The 23558-nt window shown below is 38.0% G+C and overlaps 1 protein-coding gene across 11 annotated transcripts in view; it reads left to right on the top strand.

Annotated features, from left to right (window-relative positions):
- Positions 1-23558, top strand: part of brsk2b (BR serine/threonine kinase 2b) — a 141134-nt gene that overhangs the window by 103497 nt on the left and 14079 nt on the right. For 4 of the 11 annotated variants that reach the window (XM_051900904.1, XM_051900902.1, XM_051900906.1 and 1 more), the window contains exons 5-15: positions 1863-1979; positions 5349-5382; positions 5471-5539; positions 11919-12065; positions 14508-14539; positions 15998-16162; positions 16899-16996; positions 17316-17466; positions 18060-18128; positions 19789-19849; positions 22317-22974. In XM_051900904.1, coding sequence (XP_051756864.1) covers positions 1863-1979; positions 5349-5382; positions 5471-5539; positions 11919-12065; positions 14508-14539; positions 15998-16162; positions 16899-16996; positions 17316-17466; positions 18060-18128; positions 19789-19849; positions 22317-22974 — 1601 coding nt within the window. The remainder of the gene's footprint in view (positions 1-1862; positions 1980-5348; positions 5383-5470; positions 5540-11918; positions 12066-14507; positions 14540-15997; positions 16163-16898; positions 16997-17315; positions 17467-18059; positions 18129-19788; positions 19850-22316; positions 22975-23558) is intronic. The other 7 variants (XM_051900910.1, XM_051900907.1, XM_051900905.1 and 4 more) reach the window with 5 other exon arrangements.

Here is a 23558-nt window from a genome sequence, read left to right as displayed (position 1 = left end):
CAAGGAGGGATTGTGTTTATCGGTTCCATTTGCTTCTACTTTGTCAAGGAAGATAATGACCACCCATTTCACACCTAAGTGTGAAAGTGTTAAGTGTGTATAGATGGAGGACCAGAAAGAAAATGAGCTAAGCTGAATGGAAAGTCGTTGCCCCTTCTTTGTCTTTTGAACTATATTGAGCTCTTAAATCATAAGGTTGGGACAGAGTTGGTGGTATAGTGGGTATGTTTTGGTAACCAGTTTGCTGCATAGAACAAAGGATCTTCCTTCTGAAGCTATTCAGTTTCATTTTGATGCCTTTTCATCCTAAGCACTCATAATTAGACAACGCATAATGCGACTTCCTTGCTCTCAGGCATTATAATGAGAGACAGAGCAGTAAAGTGGCTTAACAGTTGAGGACTAAGTGCTGTTATAGGTTGGCATGTTTTGCAAGCATGAATAGTAAAGTATCTGGTTATTGTGTTTAAAACAAATGGAGTTCATTTGAAAAGGATGTTTATGATTGTGTCTTGCAGTTCCTGATACCCAGAGATCATCCAGTCAGTCCTGCTTCACCCAATCATTCTCTTGCTGGCAGCTAATCAGAAGAGCCTCTCAGTAAACACACACCCGTATTGACTGGGAGGCTCATGCTATCTTTCCATTACAGGGAGGTCCTCCTTCTCCTTAGTTGCCTTGGCATGAGAAAGATGAATCAATCTCTGTAAAGAACTTTATTGCAGGTCTGTTTTTAACCTTCGCAATAACTTATTTCTGGATGAAGAGATAGCTGCTTTCAGCAGTCACATTTGTTGTGACAACTCCAACATACAGAGAATTTTATAGATGAACATGTGTGCAGTTTAAAAGCTGCACTTACTACTAATAATGTTGTGATTTTGTTGATTAGTAGAGCAAGAGATTTGACTGAAATGCATTGATAATACTGACAAGATCCCTCACTGACTGTCTTTCTATCTCATGATCAAGTAATTACTGTAGGTTTTTGACTAGATGTTTTCATGTCTGTCAGTTCACTATGGTTGCAGATGGTTGATGAGTTCTCAGAATGCTTCGCTGTAATTGTAGTCATTGCGGCAAAAGGAGGACAGTATTTCTGGTTCAAGTCACGTTTCTATTCCACCAACAATTATTGGCCAGTTGTTGTTGCCAAACCATCCCAAATGAAGAGCTTCAGTAAATGCTCATTGGCTCACAGGTCACGATCAGCTCTCTATTGAAAGATACTTGAAATGTACGAGCTGCTTTTTGATCTCTTGGGCCTAAAATGGCCTTGAGTTCCTCGACCACTTTCTTGCTCAGGATGAAAGAGGCTTCGCTTCTTGACACTGGCACAGAAAGCTCTGAATTTTTATCTTCAGATCAGAGGATTTTACAATGGTACAAGGAATCAACATGTTTCCCCATGATGTCTGATCAAGAGATTTGGGGCTGAGTCTGATACTGGCAGCTTAAAAATGTAATAAGAAATGTGGTTAAGCTGGAACATTCAATAAAAACACAAACATCTTTATAGACCCATGTGCTCAGTGGAGGTTTACCAGCCAACGAGTTTAATTTTTCAAATATCAGTTACTTTAAATATGAATACGCAGTGAAGCACTTTATTAAAGTATTTATTTTTCCTGAGAAATAACAATTAAACTTAGTGCAAAACAACTTATTTTTAAGGATTGTATCTTTTTAAATGAGGCTTTTTCTTCATTATGATATCTGGACATTTGTTTCACTTTGACACTACATTTTGAAATAATATAATAAAGTAATGAAAAACACGCTCATCATAGAAGTTATCCACCAACATGTAGATGTTTATACTTTAAGCATGTTTTTAATGATTTTTTCCTCATGTTTTGCAGTCACAGAGACCTGAAGCCAGAGAACCTGCTGCTGGATGAGAAGAATAACATCAGGATAGCAGACTTTGGCATGGCTTCTCTACAGGTTGGAGACAGTCTCTTAGAAACCAGCTGTGGGTGAGTCATACTCCATCTACAATTACCAGTATATATGAAGATTGTTTTTCATGAAACAAGGGGAAACCATATTTGGAGCTTAAATACACTCTTTACATTTCATAATCAAGTACCATTATGCCTAATTTGGCTAAAACATTACATGCTAATGTAATTGTTTAATTATTCAGATCAAAATACAATACAGGCCTAAAATATCAAAATATCAAGTATAAGTTGATTGACTGGATTGACAAGTCCCCTTCACAATAAATGACTATTGAGAAGAAGAGCGTTGCCTTGAAAAGATGCTTTTGAGAGATTTGGAAAATGTGTGAGTCGAAAACTAGCAAAATAACTCCCATTGATAGTCTAACGCACAAATGCACCTACTTGATTTATTTGCATGCATCATAATGATAACAGCCGGAAAAATGGCACAGTTTTAACAACTGATAGCTATAAGTGAAGGACTAAGTCTTGCATTGAGATACTCGGCTGAGTCTGCTTCCACTGTGGCACTTCCTGAAATGCTACTATTAGTGAAAAATATGAATATGATAGGCCTGACCCCACTCTGGCTTTCATAGTCCCTGTGAATGTGTAATGCATGCCATTAGAGGCACCATTATCAATGAAAATGAGAGGGCTAGGTGCCAAAGAGCAGAGCATATTATCATGGATAGAGATTAATCAAGACTTTAAAATCCACCCCAAGTGACCAGACCATAGCTCTGTGTACTTCTGCTCCTATTAGCCATCACTAAAATGGTGCCATGGCTTTGTTGCTTTCCTTCGACTGAGGCATGCTGTAATTATTGATTGTGACTTTCCCATCTCTAGGCACAGATATGACAGTTTTTAATTAAACACATTCATCTTTAGTCTCCTCGTATGCTGTCTGCTTGACACAAATGTATTCTGTTTACCACGGTTAATGGACTCCAATTGAATTTGAAAGGGGCAGACCCCTCACGTATGAACACAGAAAGGCAGGAAGACCAACACAGCCTCCCAGTCATACCTCTGCTCTGTGCCAGGCATTTATTCATTGGTATCTGAGGCTTATTCCTTGCCTAGTGGATGGACTGACCTAATTTTGAAATGGTTTTAGTTCTGAAAGTCTCTGCCATATTTGCAACCCAATGGTAATTTTGAGTGAAGGGGTGGTTACATAAAAATGGCCATGGCTGCTTGGAATTTAAGTCAATTTAATTAGATCCCCCTCCAGAACCTTCATTCAAGTGAAACTAGATTACCCACAATACAGTGCAAAATTCCCTAGTACCACTGGTCATATTTGGACCATTACTCCGGGTCCCCTAAGCTTGCAAGTTTTGATAATAACATCAAAGAAACTTTTCTTTGCCGCTTCTTGTTCTCTGAGGCATAACCAGCACTAACTAACTAGCACAAAGTCAGATTAGCTCAGAGTAAAAACCATGCTAATTTCATAAGAAAAATAGAGTCAGTTTCAGTGTATTTGACTCCTTAACCAGCTTCGCTCAAGTCAGACGAACAGCGCTTGAGGAATAGCAAAATATCTTCGAAAATGATGATCCACATCTTGGTCTAAATGAGTAAGTTCTCTCCATCAGGGTCTTTTCACAACAGCTTTATCACCCCCGTGGTTTCCCTGATTTGCCATATCAATCCTCCCTCATGTTCCTATCATAGGGGATATCCATGACACACATACAGAAATCAGGCTTCTGCAGGGGAAAAAAAAAAGTGATGGAACTGTTATTGTGGTTTTGTTTGCAAGATAATGAGGCAGAGAGTATCTGTTTATAGTGCATTACATGAGTTTCTTAATGTGGTCTTGTGAATTTTTTGACTGTTAGGGAGTAGCATTGTAAGGTCATAGTAATTAACTAAATGTCCCCGTCACAGGGGATCTGTTTTTAAAGGGTAAACCAAATATACTATTGCTAAATATGGAGTCGATTTTTTTGTGGTAACACTTTACAGCAAGTTTAAATTCATATTAGTTAATGCATTAGGTATCATGAACTAACACTAAACAACATCATTTATTAATGTAGATTAATTTTAATTTAAACATGTACAAAGACATTTTTTACATTGAAGTTGTATAAATAATGCCAAATTTACATTGAAAGGTGGCAAAGAAGTGCTTCTGAAGTGGCATTAGGTATGTTTACACAGAATGTTTAATGCTGCTCAGAGATAGCATAAATGCATTTACACAGCAATTACAACTGTATACTCTGATACTAAGGGCTGAGGTTACATATGTTACATGCAGTTTCTATAGTAATAACTATAAATTATGCATAATTACATGCAACTAACCCTAAACCAAACCAAACTCTAATCCTAACCCTATTGTTAGTACATGTAGTTACTTAATATCACTCAGTACTTAAATGTAAAATAACAGTGTAACAAAGACACCTTAAAATAAAGTGTAACCTAGCTTTTTTTATGGCTTTATGTCTTTACACTGAATTTTGATAAGGCACAGATAGCCTTAACTTAGCTGTGTAGTTTGTGTATTATGGTTAAACACGAATTAACAATGAACAATAGTGTATTTATAAATGAACATTGACTGACCTAGATTAATAAATGGTGTAAACAAGTTGTTTATTGTTAGTTCATAATATTTAATGCTTTTAAAATGAAACTTTATTGTAAAGTGTTATTTTATAATAGCACAGTCATATAGTCATACAGTCAAATAACTGTGCAAAACAAATGCATCTGACATATTCACAGAAACTATAATACTTTGTTTCATCACATTATTTTGATAGTAATAGCTTATATTTCTTTTCACCCAGAATAAATGAGGCACCAGCTATGTGTAAAATGGGCACAAAAGCAAATTGAAATTGCTGAGAGAGAGCATCTTGCATTAACACTAAATTTAGTATAAAAACCTTGCAATTTGGTGTTGGAAACAGCAATAATAGCTTTATCTTACAGTGAGCAGTAAGCAGAGAAAGTAAACCATTAAATTAATGTAATACAGACTCAGTCTGCATAATGGTATATGACACCTGCAATGAAGAATCAGACATTTATAGAGAATTGGTGTTGAAAAAATGGAGAACTGCTTCTGATGATGTGCAATGCCGTTTATATGCATTACACAATTCAAATGATTATATGCCTGTTTTACACACTCCCAGCAGAAAGTTATTACAATATAATGTTATATTATTGGATCATTTGACAACAGCATATATAGGGTGGTTGGACATAGAGCTGTTTGTCAGAAAGGATGATGTGAAGATCCTCATGCAAATCACAAGGAGTTATTACTGAATTAGTGTACTGCATGTTTCCTCAGTGTATAAGCCCTCTAATGGGTGTTTTTGCCAAGGTTGGGTGAGGATGACATATTGTCCTGTTTTCTTTCAGATCCCCTCACTATGCCTGTCCAGAAGTTATAAGGGTAAGTGCGTGCTCTCAGTGGCATCTCTCATAATTAGGCTTCCTCTGAATCTCTTTCTTTTCACTTCTAACTTCTCTCTCTCTGACAGGGGGAGAAATATGATGGCAGGAAAGCTGATGTATGGAGCTGTGGAGTCATTCTCTTTGCACTTTTGGTGGTGAGTGAAAGCTTTTTGTGTCAGAGACTTCATTTTGTGTCTCATAATTCTGCTGTAATGTAGCCCCCTGCCCTTATGACAAATTTGAGCCTCTCAGCAGCATGCAATGGAAAAAAGAATTCCCCTGTGAAAATCTATCAGAGGATGTGGAAGAATCCAGACAAAGATATTTCAATGCTGACTAATCAGCTAAGCAAGAACTGGGTTTTAAGAGAATCAAGGTGTTATACCAGCTCTGTAGTCAGAGCTCAAAAGATTGACAAAACCAAAGCTCCACTATGGTTTCCCACTCCAGCTGGTGAATCATCTTTATATCAGACATAAGTTCAGACATAAAGCTCTTTTTTATTCTTCATGCTGAGCGTTTCATGAATCTACTTTTATCTTCTTACTCTTCCTTACTTAGCCTGTAAAAGATTTCAAGATCTTGGAGGAGGGAATTAAACTATAATTTGAGCGGCGTGCTTTTGTCAAACCTTTAAAAATCTCTTTTTGGGGTTGGCAAGATTTTTTAATGTTTTTGAAAGAGGTCTCTTATGCTCACCAAGGCTGCATTTTATTCATCAAAATACAGTGAAAACAGTAATATTGTGAAATATTATTCTAATTTAAAATAACTGATGTTTTTCTTACTAAATTATAAAATGTAATTTATTCCTGTGGTGGCAAAGCTGAATTTTCAGCATCATTACTCTAGTCTTCAGTGTCACATAATCCTTTAGAAAGCATTTTATGCTGAATTTTATGCTGGTGCTCAAGAAACATTTCTTATTGTTGATTTCTTTTCTTTTTCTTTTTCTTTTTTTTTTTTTTTGATTCTATGTTAATAGAAAGTTCAAAGAACAGCATCTACTTAAAATATTTCATAACATTAGCCTATAATAGCCTATATACTGTATATACAGTGCCTTGTGAAAGTATTCAAACCCCTTCATTTTTTAATGTTGCTGCCTTATGATAAACTACTTTAAATTTAAATCACATCTATCTACACTCCATACACCATAATGACAAATAAAAAAGCAGATTTGTGGCAACTTTGCAAATGTATTAAAAATATAAAACTGAAATAATTACACTGCATAAGTTTTCATACCCTTGGACACTTGAAATGTAGCTCAGGAGCATTCCAATTTTGCATGTAGGTGTTAATAAACTTCGAGTGAAGTTAACCTGTGGCAAATTAAATTGAATGGGTATGATTTGGAAAGGCAGACGCCTCTCAATAAAAGGTCTATCAACTGAAAATGCATATCAGAGCAAAAACCAAGCCATGAGGTCAAAAGAACTGGCTGTAGAGCTCAGAGACAGGATTGTGTCAAGACACAGATCTGGGGAAGACTACAAAAATATCATGCTGCATTAAAGGTTCACAGAAGCATGTAGCCTCTATAATCCTTAATGCATGAAGTTTGGAACAACCAGGACTCTTCCTAGAGCTGGCCTCTTGGCCAAACTGAATTATCGATAGAGAAGGAAAATATAGAGAAATCCTTAATGAAAACCTAGTCCGGACTCCTGGAGCATTAAGAACCTCAGATTGGGCAGAAGGTTCACCTTTGAACTAGATAATGACCCTAAGCACACAGCTAAGACAATGCAAGAGTGGCTTATGGACAGCTGGATTTTGAATGGACTGAATGGGCAGCATGTGTTTTAACCCAATCAAACATCTCTGGAGAAACCAGAAAATGGCTGTCCAACGACGGTCCCCATTCAACCTGACAGAGCTTGAGAAAATCAGCAAATGCAGATGTGTAAAGTTTGTCGCTTATTGCTAGAAAACATTTGAGGCTGTAAAGGAGCTTCAACTAAGTACTGAGTTAAGGGTTTGAATACTTATGCAATGTGCTTATTTCAGTTTTTCCTTTTTTATAAATTTTATAAATTTTAATAAAGTCACGAATCTGTTTATGCCTTTGTCATTATGGTTTATAGAGTGTAGATTGATATGGGGGAAAAAAAAGTTATTTAAAGTAGTTTAACATAAGGTAGGTTAAACTACACAACTGAGGTGGGGGGAGTGAATGAATCCACTCTCTTCCTAGAGATCCCTGGGCTTCAGCAAAAACGACTGCTGGCTGCTCCGGGTGTGTGTTCACGGTGTGTGTGTGTGTGTGTGTGTGTGTGTGTGTGTGTGTGTGCGTTCACTACTCAGTGCTGTGTGTGTGCACTGGAATGGGTGAAATGCAGAGCACAAATTCCAAATATGGGACATCATACTTGGTCCCATGTCATGTCACTCACTCACTGTAGTAACAACAAAATGTGAAAAAAATGAAGGGGTATGAATACATTCGCACGGCACTGAATATACACTGTAGTGTGTGAGTATGTGAACTGAATTCACTGAAAACACTATCAGCTGATTTTTAACTGCTATGTGTCGCTTCACCTCAAAGTGATTGGCTGCCATCCTACATTTTTTTGCCTCTCATTTGCAAGTTAATCATTCCTTAACTTTTTGACATTCTCACTGCTTATGCTAGGTTCACACATACTTCGTTTGCAGTGCGTATGCGGTGCATATTTTTTCTGTGCTCATGTTAACAGGTCAGTGCATTCACACTGCACATGAATGCGGTCTGGCAATGCGTTCCAGGAGTCGTGCGTATGCATCAGTGCAGCAATCGTTTCCATTTCCCAGTCTATTTTTGCTGTGCCGCATGCACTGAATTAAAGTGACACATTGTAAAGTGGCACATTGTTCGCATAAAAATAACATGGATTGACAAGAAAATGTAGTAATTTCACCATAAATGTATATAATTAAACTCTACTGTGTTTCACAGTCAACATACGGCTTTTTGCCCTGGGTAAAGTAAGGAAAATTACACCTTACATCATATTTAGATAAGCAAGGCAACAATGGATGGATCTCGTCTCTTTGTGGAGGTGGAAAAAAAAGTTATTTATGACCCGCAGGATTTCTTGTATAAAGATTTAAATGCAAAAGAGAAGTCAGGCTGTTTAAAATGTTTGTGTTTTTAACATAAGAAAAGTATGTTTAAATGTTTTGCCACTTGCCTGAGCAACTTAATATATAAGTCTATATAGAAATAATAAATTCATTCTATGAAAGATTGTATAACTGTACTGTGAAAAAAGAGAATCACAATGCTGAAACAACATTTTTAGTAACAATAAAATAATGAATAAATGTTGTGTTTGTGGTATACAGGTGCCGATCAGTTGCGCACTGCAAACACGTCATATTTGAAAGCACAATGAGCTCATGCTGCTTCTGCATCGCATACGTACTACAATACGTACTGCATACACACTGCAAAGAGTATGTGTGAATCTGCCGTTACTCGGCACCGCTGTCAATCCCACAATCCCCCATGCAAGCCTGCTGCTCAGCTCTAGTAATTGAAAATGCCCGCTCATCTCTGCTTAGCTCTGGCCATTGGACACGTATGGTAACACCAAGCTGTGTATCAACTTTACAACTTTCTGATCCATGCTTGTTTCGCTTTTCCAATATCAAATATCTGCGACAAATGGCACTAGCTTATAATTAAATCGTTCTCAAACCAGACAACAACTCTTCTGATTCTCTGAACGCAGACGGCCTGCTTTGATACTGGATAATCAAGCTGGTCCGAGTGTAATTACTGTTCAAGACCATGAGCCCAACACAATCCCATCCCAACAGAACAGTTTACCCCAGCGAAATTGGAAAGCCAATTGATTCCCTGTTCTCTGTTGTGTTTGTGTGCTCCATTACAACGGCTTCCTCTTCACAAACCAATCAAATTATTCCTGCATATCCCAGGAACCTGTTCTTTGATCTTTCAGTGCTCAAAGACCTTTCATTAGAGGTATAATCTGCATTCTTTTTATTTATCTTCTTTCTACTTTGCTAATTTTTCTTGATTATATCATCTTTTACGTGGCTCTGTCGTCAGTCATGCTTGTGAATTTTCTGTGTCATTTATCAAGCGCTGACATCTCAGTAATGTCAGGGGCCCTGATGGGTCTCTCTGATGTGAAAATGATGAAGTGTATCTGGCACAAAACAAAGCTAATTATCAAAGCACAATCATCTCACTATGCCAGCCTTTTCTTTATTTATTTTGCGTCCTACTTCCTGTGTAGATATGCTTTATGAAGCTCTCTAAAATATAGTGGGGGTGTTTTCTTTTTGTCAAAGCATTCATCACTTCTATTTCTTCAATTTTACCACTATTTTTTAAGATATACGTCTATTCCCTTCTGTATTTCCAAATCTCAAGAGGAGACATGATATAAAAAGCAATTTAAATGTTCATTTTTGTAATGTTCTTGTAGTGTTCTAGTGTTTTTTAATGTTCAAAAGTCTGGGGTCAGTAATATTTTTGTAAGGAATCAATACTTATTTAGCAAGGATGCATTAAATTGATCAAAATTGACAATAAAAACTTTTACATTTCTTTTTTTTCAACTTTATATTTATCAAAGAATCTTAAAAAAATCATCACGGTTTACACAAAAATATTAGGCAGCAAAACTGTTTTCAGTATTGATAATAATAAGTTTTTATGATACAGTGGGTAGGAAAGTATTCAGACCCCCTTAATTTTTTTCACTCTTTGTTATATTGCAGCCATTTGCTAAAATCATTTAAGTTCATTTTTTTTCCTCATTAATGTACACACAGCACCCCATATTGACAGAAAAACACAGAATTGTTGACATTTTTGCAGATTTATTAAAAAAGAAAAGCTGAAATATCACATGGTCCTAAGTATTCAGACCCTTTGCTCAGTATTTAGTAGAAGCACCCTTTTGATCTAATACAGCCATGAGTCTTTTTGGGAAAGATGCAACAAGTTTTTCACACCTGGATTTGGGGATCCTCTGCCATTCCTCCTTGCAGATCCTCTCCAGTTCTGTCAGGTTGGATGGTAAACGTTGGTGGACAGCCATTTTTAGGTCTCTCCAGAGATGCTCAATTGGGTTTAAGTCAGGGATCTGGCTGGGCCATTCAAGAACAGTCACGGAGTTGTTGTGAAGCCACTCCTTCGTTATTTTAGCTGTGTGCTTAGGGTCATTGTCTTGTCGGAAGGTAAACCTTCGGCCCAGTCTGATGTCCTGAGCACTCTGGAGAAGGTTTTCGTCCAGGATATCCCTGTACTTGGCCGCATTCATCTTTCCCTCGATTACAACCAGTCGTCCTGTCCCTGCAGCTGAAAAACACCCCCACAGCATGATGCTGCCACCACCATGCTTCACTGTTGGGACTGTATTGGACAGGTGATGAGCAGTGCCTGGTTTTCTCCACACATACCGCTTAGAATTAAGGCCAAAAAGTTCTATCTTGGTCTCATCAGACCAGAGAATCTTATTTCTCACCATCTTTAGCAAACTCCATGCGGGCTTTCATGTGTCTTGCACTGAGGAGAGGCTTCCGTCGGGCCACTCTGCCATAAAGCCCTGACTGGTGGAGGGCTGCAGTGATGGTTGACTTTCTACAACTTTCTCCCATCTCCCGACTGCATCTCTGGAGCTCAGCCACAGTGATCTTTGGGTTCTTCTTTACCTCTCTCACCAAGGCTCTTCTCCCCCGATAGCTCAGTTTGGCCGGATGGCCAGCTCTAGGAAGGGTTCTGGTCGTCCCAAACACTTCCATTTAAGGATTATGGAGGCCACTGTGCTCTTAGGAACCTTAAGTGCAGCAGAAATTTTTTTGTAACCTTGGCCAGATCTGTGCCTTGCCACAATTCTGTCTCTGAGCTCTTCAGGCAGTTCCTTTGACCTCATGATTCTCATTTGCTCTGACATGCACTGTGAGCCTAATCAAGTCCAATCAGTATAATCAAACACAGCTGGACTGAAATGAAGGTGTAGAACCATCTCAAGGATGATCAGAAGAAATGGACAGCACCTGAGTTAAATATATGAGTGTCACAGCAAAGGGTCTGAAAACTTAGGACCATGTGATATTTCAGTTTTTCTTTTTTAATAAATCTGCAAAAATGTCAACAATTCTGTGTTTTTCTGTCAATATGGGGTGCTGTGTGTACATTAATGAGGGAAAAAAATGAACTTAAATGATTTTAGCAAATGGCTGCAATATAACAAAGAGTGAAAAATTTAAGGGGGTCTGAATACTTTCCGTACCCACTGTATATTTGATCAAATAAATGCAGCCTTGGTAAGCATAAGAGGCATCAAAGATATGACCGAAAAAAAAAAAAAAACGTAAAAACGTACCCAGAATTTTGGAACGATTCAAATATTCATGATTGGAGGTACCAAAAGTAATTTAAGAATCAACCATTGAAAAATACAGTACATATTGGTTTGACATTACTTTGAACACTGGAGGGATTTTGTTCCTCTCACTAATTATGAGTACTACAGTTCTGACATGTACTATATTTCTCTCTGTCAGGGTGCTTTGCCATTCGACGATGACAACCTGAGGAACTTGCTGGAGAAAGTGAAGCTCGGGGTCTTTCACATGCCCCATTTCATTCCTCCAGACTGCCAGAATCTCCTGAGGGGGATGATCGAGGTGGACGCCACCAAAAGACTCACGGTCAGATTTTTGACAATTTCATCATTGTTCAAACTTTCTAAAACCTGATACCATAGGAGTTTCTAAAACAGATTTCTCTTAAATAGCTCATGTAGCATAGGGAATCAAAGGTGGTGACAGCTTACATGTGCACTACACTGTCTAAAGATGCTGGTTGGCTGGTTGCTCTACAGACATTTACAGTATATTAAGCTGATTTGTCTTAAAGAAGTGTTATGAGTCTGAGAACTCTTCTGCTTTTGAGCTGTCACTTCAGGTCAACACACGGCAGAACTAATCCAGCCATCCTGTCTGTCCGGATCTCACGCATTAGCTTCAAAAAGCTTGCGTGTCTGCGCTTCTGTCTATCTCTTTCTTTCTTTCTCTCTTTCATGGTCTCCTCATCTCTCTGCTCTTTTCCCTTAGCTACTGTTTTCATTGTTCTGCTTCGGAGCAGCCCCCCTTTTCCCTATAACATGTTAGAGTGACAAGAGGTTTATAAGCTTGTCCTAACCAACCCTTTGAAATGCTCCAGTTTCCTTTTTTGCTTTCCAGAGAAAACAGATAGCTGTCTTCACTGCCCACATCTCTCAGTGATTGAAAACAATAGTGCTCTCCTAGGAAGGATCCAAACATAGCCCATTTCCTGTGCGGTTTGTCAGTTATATAAAAGAGATCTTTTGTATGATTCCAGAGTGGGAAGGAAGTCGATACTGTCTTATTGCCAGTTTGAAATATTATCTTATAGATCCAGTTAAAACAATCCAATAGAGTATTGCTGAGTACTAAAAGTAGTACAGTTTTACAGAAGTGTGGACAATGTATCATTATTGTTTCTTGAACGCTGTCATGTCAGCACACATTCAATGGGGAGTTTATAATAATGAATAAAGAATAATGGCACCGTTTATCTGCACACACTGTTGTTGTAGCACCTGATTCTGTAAAGGAATTTAAAGCACAAAATCTGTGCTAAATGCAATTTTGCATGGTGCAATTCATGATCTTGCAGATTGCAAGTTTCATCATCATTTGATGAATTACTGCTGCCAACGCTGACAGAAAATACAAAAAACTAATCTTTTAAATCATTGCTGTGGCACAAATATAGCTAGGCTTATAGGTTTTCTGTAATGACATATGCTGTAATGACAAATATTTATCTTTGTTTTTTTTTTTTTTTTTTTAATAAATAATTTCTTAATAATTTAAGTGTCAGAAGTTTTAAGAGCTGACTGTTTTTCAGGGTTCCCACACTTTTTAACCACACTTTTTAAACTTTTTAAATTCACATGATGTTTCTAGTCGTTATTATTTACTGGATAAAGATATTTAAAAATAAGCTTACTCAATTTCTGAACTATATATATATATAATATATTTTAGTTTCAGGTTTTCCCAGTAATGTTTAATTTAATTTAACGAAATTCAATTTTCATTTTAGTTTTATTTTTTATTTTTTTAGCTTGACAACTAGGGGAAAAAAAAATACATTTATTGTAAAAATGCCAATGGAGTTTCAAGATTTTATAAACATAAACTGACATGACCTTTTCCATGTCTAGAAATCAAACTTTTAAAATGAAACTACCAAGATTGTGGGAACCCTAGGTTCTTCAAAGACAAAAAGCTGTTGAGGGGGTGAATTAAGATAAGAAATATATTGAAATAAATCATTTTAGCTAATTTGCATGCTTATTTTGTCTTATTTTAAATCAATTTCAGTCATCTTGAGACCCCGTTGGAAGTTTGCTGAGGCCCCCTAGTGGACCCAGGTCCCCTGGTTTGGAGCCACTGGTTTAAGTGAAATTGCATTTATGCCTGCTTTCTATTTGATATTAATTGTGGTATGCAAATCTAAAATATGCCTAAATTACATAGGAAGGAGCACTGGAAACTGGAATACAGGTAACTAGGTGACTAAGTGATACAGGTGATTGTCCCACAACTATCCAGTGAATTTGCCCCTCAGCCATATAAAAGTAAACCAGCGAATATTTAGTTCAGTGTGTCATTCCTCACAGTCTCTGGATCAGGTCAAGTGCTGAATGTTTATAGCTTCTGAATGGATACACACCAGTCACATATTCTGTTGATTCTGTTGCTAAAAAAAATTGAGAATGATTTCAGTTCATCTTAAAGTTATTCCTGTTGGTATTACATGCACAGGCAGAATAACCGTTCACTCTCATGGGCTGCTGCTGTTATGGCTGTTGTTTTTGTTCTGCGGGCCACGGCTTTAATTAGCTGGCTGCTGAAATGTACATGTCTTTGTAGCTTCCACACTTAAACTTGGAGAGATCAGAGGATGCGACACAAGAGAGAGATTAGAGCCAGCCAGCAGGAAACTGCCTGACGTTCAGAGATGGATTCACTGCTTTTATTGTCATGCTCTGCTGTCTTTGTTTGGCTCTGTTAATGGTTAGATAATGGTTTAGCTCATGTGTTTTTCTCTGTTTACAGTTAGAACAGATACAGAAGCACACATGGTACATGTGAGTATAAACTTCACTTTTTATTTGTCGGCACATGCCTGTTTTTGCTCAGTGTCTGTCTGCGTTTTTGTGTCTATCCATGTTTATGTGTCCTGTAAGTCTATGTGTGTCCTTGTTGCAACAACTGAGAACATAACAAAGATGATGGCTCTGTGCTTCTTTAAGTAACGGCATGACAGCAGTGTGTGTGTGTGTGTGTGTGTGTGTGGGGGGTCCTGGTAAACCCTATGTTATGAGGACAAAATGTCAATATCCGAAATCCTTGTCCTTATGAGGACATTTTTTGGTCCCACGAGGAAAATAGTTTATAAATCATACAAAATGCTGTTTTTTGAAAATGTAAAAATGCAGAAAGTTTTCTGTGATGGGTAAGTTTATGGTTAGGGGATAGAATATACAGTTTGTACAGTATGAAAACCATTATGTCTATGGAATGTTCCCATAAAACATGAAAACCTAATGTGTGTGTGTGCGCGTGTGTTTAGAGAAGAGCCTTGAGCCAAACAGGCTGGCTTTACTCAATGTTTGTGCCACCCTAAGCAATACCTTGTTTTTATCTTCAACTGCTTCATTTTTCTACACATTCCTCCAGTATCCAACTTTTTGTATTAGTCATGATTTGTTATTGGGCCCCAGGGTTATCATTATTTTGATTTAAAAAAAAAAATATATAGTATTTGTATTCAATTTAAAATTTTCATCTCAATTGAATGTAATTTAATTTTAGCATCAGTTATTTCTAGTTTCAGTCTAACAACAGTAAACTGGTGTAACTAAATAATGAAATTTCTCAGCACAGTCTTGTGTTATTGCTGTCTAGGGGCATTTTCATGTTTAATGGAGGTGGGTTGTAAAGGTTTCAAGTTTTATAACATACCATGTATCAAAAACTAAAATTCATGGTCATTTTTATTTTAGTTTAGTTTGTTTTCGGGTTATAAAAGTGTTTTTTTATTTTAGTTTCGTTTTTTTTTTTTTTTTTTTTTTCCAGTAATTTTTTTATTTCATTTAACGAAATTCAATTTTCTGTTTAGTTTTCATAAATTATAATAACACTGCTGGGACCAGAGAGTATCTCTAGACTTTTTTTTTTTTTATAATGCCTCGACAGATTTTTTGGAGAAAATCATCAGATTGTTTAATGGTAATATTTTAATATAAGCGGAGAATCTACTACTCTGGTATATGAAGCATTAATCAAATTCAACAAAATATTTAATAAACAACCATGCAGGGAGGCGGTTCATTTGTAGAATGATGGGCGCTTCAAATCTCCAGAGCTTTCTGTGGGCGCAGATTCCATGCGGGCCTGTTTGTGACTTATACCACCAACAAGGATCCCAGAACACGCCTGAGGCGATTACCATGTGTGCTCAATTAATAAAAAATAAACAAGAACACTAGATTATTTCAATGCCCTTGTGCTGATCTTCTGTACATCTATGTGTTTGTTCACAGAGGAGGGAAGAACGAGCCAGAACCCGAACAGCCGGTGCCACGGAAAGTTGCGATCCGCACGCTACCCTCCACTGAGGACATCGACCCAGATGTGCTAGAAAGCATGCACTCGCTAGGCTGTTTCCGAGACAAGAACAAACTGATGAAAGACCTGCTGTCAGACGAGTGAGTAACTAAGAAAGGCGACGCTACACCTCACATTCACCCCAGACAGGTTGTTTCCCATGATACCAAATGTTTTTTTCCTCATGATTAGACAAGACTGACTGCGTTTGCTTTGGGAGACCATATGTGAGGGTATTATTATTTTAAATCCTTGTTCTTTAGGGTTAGTAAACACGCAGTACAGCATCTTGGCTGCGGGCTATTAGAGAAGTCCTTTCACTCCTGCTCATCTGTCATCTTCCGTACTCGCACAATTACCACCCGCACGCTCCGCTGTGCGTGATCACTTCGTTAGACCCCCTGATAGATGGCCTGGGTGTTCCCTTCTAAAACATCATGGCCTCTGTCTCTTCTCTTGCCCAGCGTTTAAACAATTTAGATGGCGCCTGCAGCAAAGACGGTCATATTTACTTCCCGCTGTGTGGTCCGAGGCAGAAAAATTCAACACAAGGGCTCTCGCTGGGAGAATTTCAAGACTTTTTGAACTCGCCCAGACTCTTTTTGCGGATATTTTATGTCTTCGTGCATCATTAATGAAATAAGTGATATCCTGTGATCTCTGCAGGATGTCTTTTAGCTCTCTGGGAATGAGGTGCTTGCTACTCTTTGCTCTTTAACTAATGATGTTAATTAGGTTGAGCTGAGGATTATTCTGGAGCACTGCAGATTTTACTGTATATCAGAAACCTGTCTTGACCACACACATTTTGTTCTTCCATGCCCTGTCCACCTCCAGTGATAACCAGGAAAAGATGATCTACTTCCTTCTGCTGGACCGTAAGGAGAGATATCCCAGCCATGAGGATCAGAATCTACCACCCAGAAATGAGATTGGTAAAAACAACTCAGTCATTTTTTTTTTTTAAACTAATATTTTTTTTCAAAATTCCTTGATGAATAGAAAGTTCAAAAGAACAGCATTTATTTGAAATAGAAATCTTTTTAACATTATAAATGTCCTTAGTGTCACTTGTCATTGATTTCATGCATCCTTGTGAATAAAAGTATTTATTTCTTTTGGGGGGGGGAATCTTACTGTTGTTTAAATACTTGAAGACATTATAAAAAATACTATTTTCCATTATGAATGCCATAGGCTTAATGGATTGTTTTCATGTGGATCATTGAATTTATCATATGCTGGTCTCCTCAGATCCTCCCAGGAAGCGAGTGGACTCTCCACTCTTGACAAGACACAACAAGAGGAGGCCAGAGCGCAAGTCTATGGAGGTGCTGAGCGTGACAGAGGGTGGTTCACCTGTTCCTGTGAGACGCGCCATCGACATGGCACAACACGGACAGAGGTACAGCTACACATCTCTCGCTCCTCTATTATTTACAAAACTCTACCATCATAGCAGCAAGTGCCACAGTAAGAACGGCTGAAAGTATCACATTTTGTGAAGCCTCGAAAGGAACATTTGAAGACAACAGCGTGTGTCATAAAAGCAAAAATAAACTTTGGAAAAATGTTCACAGTTATCAGAAGCTGCATGCTAGCTTTGAAATGTTTTTTAAATTGCACATGAAGAGTACAAGAAATGAGATCAATGAGCTTAGCTAAATCTGTGGAAAAAGAAAACAATGATTTCAGAGTGTTTTGCTATTCTCTGAAAATCAGTTTCTCATCTAGTCAAGCAGCATGCTATATGTGCCATATTGAAAATTTTGACTTCTCAAATTGGTTTTAAGGGGAACAATGGGATTGCTAATGTGCCTTTCATTTTTCTGTATCTTTGACACATTGTGTTACAAATTTGTTTTACTTTTTTCCATGTTCATTGTGATCCATTTCATCAGCCCCGTGTCCTTTCCCTGTGTAGATGCTTTGGCTCAACTCCATGATTACTTATTACTTATTGTAAATTTACTCTAACTTTACTCTCTCTTACTGTAGTAAATCTGTTTTCAGTAAAAGCTTGGATATCTCAGATGCCAACCCCATACTGCAAAGCAAAGAGGAGAGGTACAAACCACCGCCATGCTTTCTTTTCTGCTCTAAAGATGCAGTGGGGTTTTTAACACTCAAAACATGCAACAGAGAGCACTGGCCTTTTATTTCAACCACTGACATTTGATATCTTAAGAGCTTAGCTTGCTTCTGAGGGAATTTAAAAAAAAAGAAAAAAAGTGGAGGTCGCACTTGTAAAAAAGTTTTTTCCTGCCGGCTTGGCCTCTCAGTTTTGGTAAAGCAGCGGCCCTCTGGCTCCCTCCACACACATCAAAAGCATCTTATCTCCCTTATTTTGCCTTTCATGTTTCGTTTGATGTCTGGCATTTTTGTCCCTTGGTAAATCCCAAATTGTTAATTTCTTCCCCTCGCTCTCGTTTTGCCTTCACGCTTCTCTTGCCTTCACCCTGGATGTTTGTTTTTCTTCGAGTGATGTGTGTACTTACAGTAGGTGAGAGACAGAGGTTATTCGATTGTTTGTGTTCATCTGTTCAGGCATTTTTCTTCAACCTTGAGTTTCACTGTCCTGTCCTACATCTGCATTCACTGTTTAGTCTGCCAGATAACAAAATGGGCCTTGAATATTTCATTCTTTGTTTTTTATTTAATTAATGCATTGAGTATCAGGGCACTGAATTAGGCACTAGTAAATGAATGCTTCACTGACAGACTAGATAGATCAAATACATTTATGCATGTTAACAATTCAAAGTGTAATGACTTAATTGAACAGAAAAGCTCCCCTGCATCTTTTATACAATTTAATACAGCATTTTTACAAGCGGTAGTTTTCTTAATATAGTTGTAGCTTCTCTCTTGTAAAATATTAATGATTCACTACATATACTGTACATTGCTTAAACAGTAGAAATATTTCCTCGTATAATTACTGTCCTCTAGCGTCTGGCCTTTCTTTCCATGAATTACTTTATTCCATAGCCATTTATTATACATTTAAAGAGCTCTTTTCCTGACGCTGTGTTTGGCTAAGCTAATTAGCTGAATGCAAGAGGCATATAATGAACATCAGCATTGCGCTGAATCAGGCCACGGTGTATTTGGTGTTGTGATTTTTACGCTTGAATGATCAAAGACAATTTGAGACCATGCATAATTCTCATCTAAGTAACATTTGCAAATGCAATTGATCAGTTTATGGATCAGATCCTTCCTGGAGTCAAATCGTGTGAGTCTGAATGTTGACGCCTTTAAGGATGATTTACTGTTTCAATTTGCCTTGATGACAAAACCCATTGTGACCACGGTCAATTAAATCCCAATCATTTATTGGAGAACCACTGAAGCTCACCATCTAATACACAATGAAATTCGGAAGTCTCATGGAGAACCTCATAAAAGGTTGTGATGACCTTTTACATTCTTAGGATGAGTAATGATAAATTGCTCAAATTTAATTGCAACTTAAAAATGTAAAAATAGCATGATCAACAAAAAGACCTATAGGCCTATATAGAAAGTTGACATATAATTAACAAAAATGCAGTTTATAGTGAAACATAAAGGTCTTGTGTGATACTGCTGTCTCTGTCCAAGTGTAAACTCAAATATTTAATCATGTTTCACTCACACAACATGCTTAACCTCCTATACAGTTACGACAGTGTGCTGTACATGTGGTAGAAATGTCATTACTATCTATGTTGTGTAACTTTAGGTCTCGGTCCATCAGCGGAGCTTCTTCTGGTCTGTCCACTAGTCCCCTCAGCAGTCCACGGGTAAGCCCTCTATCCATGCTAAATCATTTGTTTTACTCTAAGAGTTTGGGTGTGTTGCTGTCCATTGCCAGCTGGTATGACATCTATCTACAGAATTTCTATTGATGAGAAACTCATGTCACAAGACACATCAGATCTACAGTCATTCAGCATGAATATATGCATCAACAGGTGGTACAGCAGTGTGTTGTAATAGTGTGTATATATATATATATATATATATATATATATATACTCTACCATTCAGAATTTTGGGGTCAGTAAGATTTTTTTAATAATAAAAAAAAAACTTTAATTGAGCAAAAAATACATTAAATTGTTAAAAAATTACAGTAAAAGACTTTTTCAATTTCTATTTCAAATAAATGCTATTCCTTTAAATTTTCTATTCATCAATGAAAAAAATGTAGTAATTATGCTAAGCACAGTAGACTGCTTGTATTATGGTTTCCACAAAAATATTAAGCACAACATTGATAATAATAGGAAATATTTCTTGAGCACCAAATCAGTATATTAGAATGATTTCTGAAGGATCACGTGACACTGAAGACTGGAGTAATGATGCTGAAAATTCAGCTTTACCTTCACAGCAATAAATTACATTTTAAAATATTAAAATAGAAAACCATTGTAATAATATGTCACAATATTACTGTTTTACTGTATTTTTGATCAAATAAATGCAGCCTTGGTGAGCATAAGAGACTTTTTTTTAAAAACAAAACAAAACATTAAGACATCTTACCAACCCCAAACTTTTGAACAGTAAAGTATGTGCATAAAAGTATGTGAATACATTAATATGGTACCATATGTTACCTACATAATATGGTACCTATAATATGTTATTATAGGCCAGGTTTAAAGTGCAACACTTCATTTTATAAAATATGTAACAAGAGGACCCTGCTTGAAGACCTCTGGCATAATGCAATATGAAAGATTATTTCTCATAGTTGTTAGTGATTATGGAGCATTAATGATAGTTATGTATATTGTTAGCTTTGTTAAACAAGACAGTCGATTATATATCACTCAAATACTGCAGCAACATCGCTGTCTGTCCCTGCCGACCCACCTTGACTACTTCTAGCCCAGTCATTCTACCATGCTTAGCATAATCATGCTAAACTATGCCCAATTCACAGCCTTGTTGTCTTGAAATATTTGAAGCCCAAGTCACTAATGGCTTGTTAAAATCCTTTGAAAATCCCTGGTTCCTTACTAATGGTGAAGCCTCTGGATGTAGCCAGCTTTTACAGTTGATTTGTTTAAAGAGGCTAACCGATTACAAATCCACTACTAAGACTTCCCAATATGCAGTCCTTGAGTTACATCAAGAAATTCCCTACATGATTCATCCCAAAGACAATTCTGATCCTGATCAAATATTCTGCAGTTTGAAATGTCCTACAATTGGTGAATGGCTGCAGTGTCGCCCTTTCACTGATGAAAATGGCTCAAACAGAGAACATACTTGGTGGAAGTAATTTGAATTAGTCTGTGAAGAACTCACTGATACAGCTCATCTGAGATTAGTTTTACTGCTCAGACACAGACTTAAAGGTTTGTCATGGAAGAATCTTCCCAGCAGTATGAAACAGCTTTAAAAATCCATTTTATTGCATTCGTGCTCTTATGCTCATGCTAGGGTTGCACCTGGTACAGTTAACACACCATTGTATTTCTTTTTAATGTTTTACAATATGCTTGATGAGCATTTCCCTTCACTTATTGTAGTCACACACTTCACTTTTAGTGGCCCGTATTGTGTCAATCCCCCCGTTTCGGACCCAATTATTATTATTATTATTATACAGCGTCATCTGTCAAACAGCATCCTCATATCATACCTCCAGCAGCAGCATTGTACTCTATGCTCTGTTTAATGGTCAACTGCACTTATTTTCACTAGCCATTTCGATCGTGTGGCGCTATTGTCTTGAAAAACTCTAATTGTTGAATTGAGTCAGTACCTACTGTGACTTGTCACATTTTATGGCATTTCTACTTAATTTATGATGATTATTTCAAAAGATATGAGGTATTCTGACAATAGCGTCCTTTTAAAGCAAAGCTCATCGCACAAATTTCCTGCTTGCTTAGTCAATGCTGACAACACCTTCTTTAATTTCATCCCGACAACAACCCGAAGCTTTTTGTTGCTAATTTCTGTTGCTGGTTTTGATTAGTTTTGAGAACACTGGTTTGGGAACATTTTATTTCCACTGTCTTGTTGCCTCTTGGCTGGTTGTGCTAATGGCATGTTTTTTCTTTCTTTCTTTCTGCATTTCCTCCCTCACCTCTCATCACCGGTGCTATGTTCACCATCCTTTCATGTTTGGTGTTGGTGTGTGTGTGTGCGTCTGCGCCGTAATGCCTGTTAACTACCGGGCCGTGTGTTGTGTGTATGGGCTGTGTTGGCTCTTTTTATGCTGCTGGCTCTGTGCATGCGCTCTTCTAGCCCATGCGGCGGTTCGCCGTTCCTCCACAATCCGCAGAACTCACGCAGTCGCCTAACCACAGCCCCACCCACGCGCCTGTGTCCCGGCTGAACGGCATAGGCCCCCACTCCCCCAAAACCTTTCAACCAAAGACAGATGCCCATCAGCCTAACAACAAAACTCAGACACTTCCAGCCAAGCCCAAAGTTGCAGACAAGCCCCTGCAGGCCACCAGGTCCAACCCGCTCCCTAACACAACGGCAGTGCTATCTGCGGCCAAGTCGGAACCTTCTACACCCTGCCAACCCATGCCCCTGCCAATGCCTGGCAGCCCGAAAGTGCGCCGCCCACCACTTACGGTGCCACCCAAGCTCTCTGTTCCCCTTTCTCCCCTTTCGCCCATCCGGCTTCACCACCTTCACCCGCTGGCCGGGACTGACCACAACGGCAAATCTATCCCCACCATACAGGTTACGCCCCACCCCTCCCCAAGGGGCAGCCCCTTGCCAACTCCAAAAGGAACGCCGGTGCACACGCCTAAGGAGAGCCCAGCGGGGACCCCTAGCCCAACGCCACCCCCCAGCCCCTCCATTGGAGGCATGCCGTGGAGAACACGCCTCAACTCCATTAAGAACAGCTTCCTTGGCTCACCACGTTTCCACCGCAGGAAACTACAAGGTACCAGCAGTGGCAGAAACATCCTGAAGCAGTTTTTTCACCCTTTAACATTAACCTGCCCAGGGACTGCAGATGAAAATTTGCCATTTTGACTCAATTTGGCACATTTACATCAACATGATGTTAATTCATGAATCTAAATGTAAAAAATTGCAGAAATGTGCATGCATAAAATGAATTATAAGATTGGTACCAAGATATTGGATATTATATAATAAAACCCTAGTTATGTATGGCACTAAAGCAGTGAAATGCAGGATCAGGTGCAAAGTAAAGCACCATAGCCTATGTGCATATAGAAAGCATTTTAGGAAAAGAATTATGCTTGCTAATCCTTTTTTATTGCGGTTTTCAGTTGATGTTCCCCTCTTAGTGAGGTATATTCTCTAAGGACTGATTTTACAGATCGCTGGGTAATAAACTCAATGATACTCCATTATCAGCTATATCTGATGATAAATCTAGTAATGATAATGAAAATTCCACAAGCATTTCCCTTCACCTCCAGCTGTTCCTCTTTCCCTCTTCTACCGGGGAGAGGATCAGATGAGCTGATAGAAGGGGGGGTTGAATTACTCTTAATC

This window comes from Ctenopharyngodon idella, chromosome 7, assembly GCF_019924925.1.
Source record: "Ctenopharyngodon idella isolate HZGC_01 chromosome 7, HZGC01, whole genome shotgun sequence".
Lineage (NCBI taxonomy): Eukaryota > Metazoa > Chordata > Actinopteri > Cypriniformes > Xenocyprididae > Ctenopharyngodon > Ctenopharyngodon idella.
Note: the sequence above shows the minus strand (reverse complement) of the source record. Positions and strands in the feature narration are given on the sequence as shown.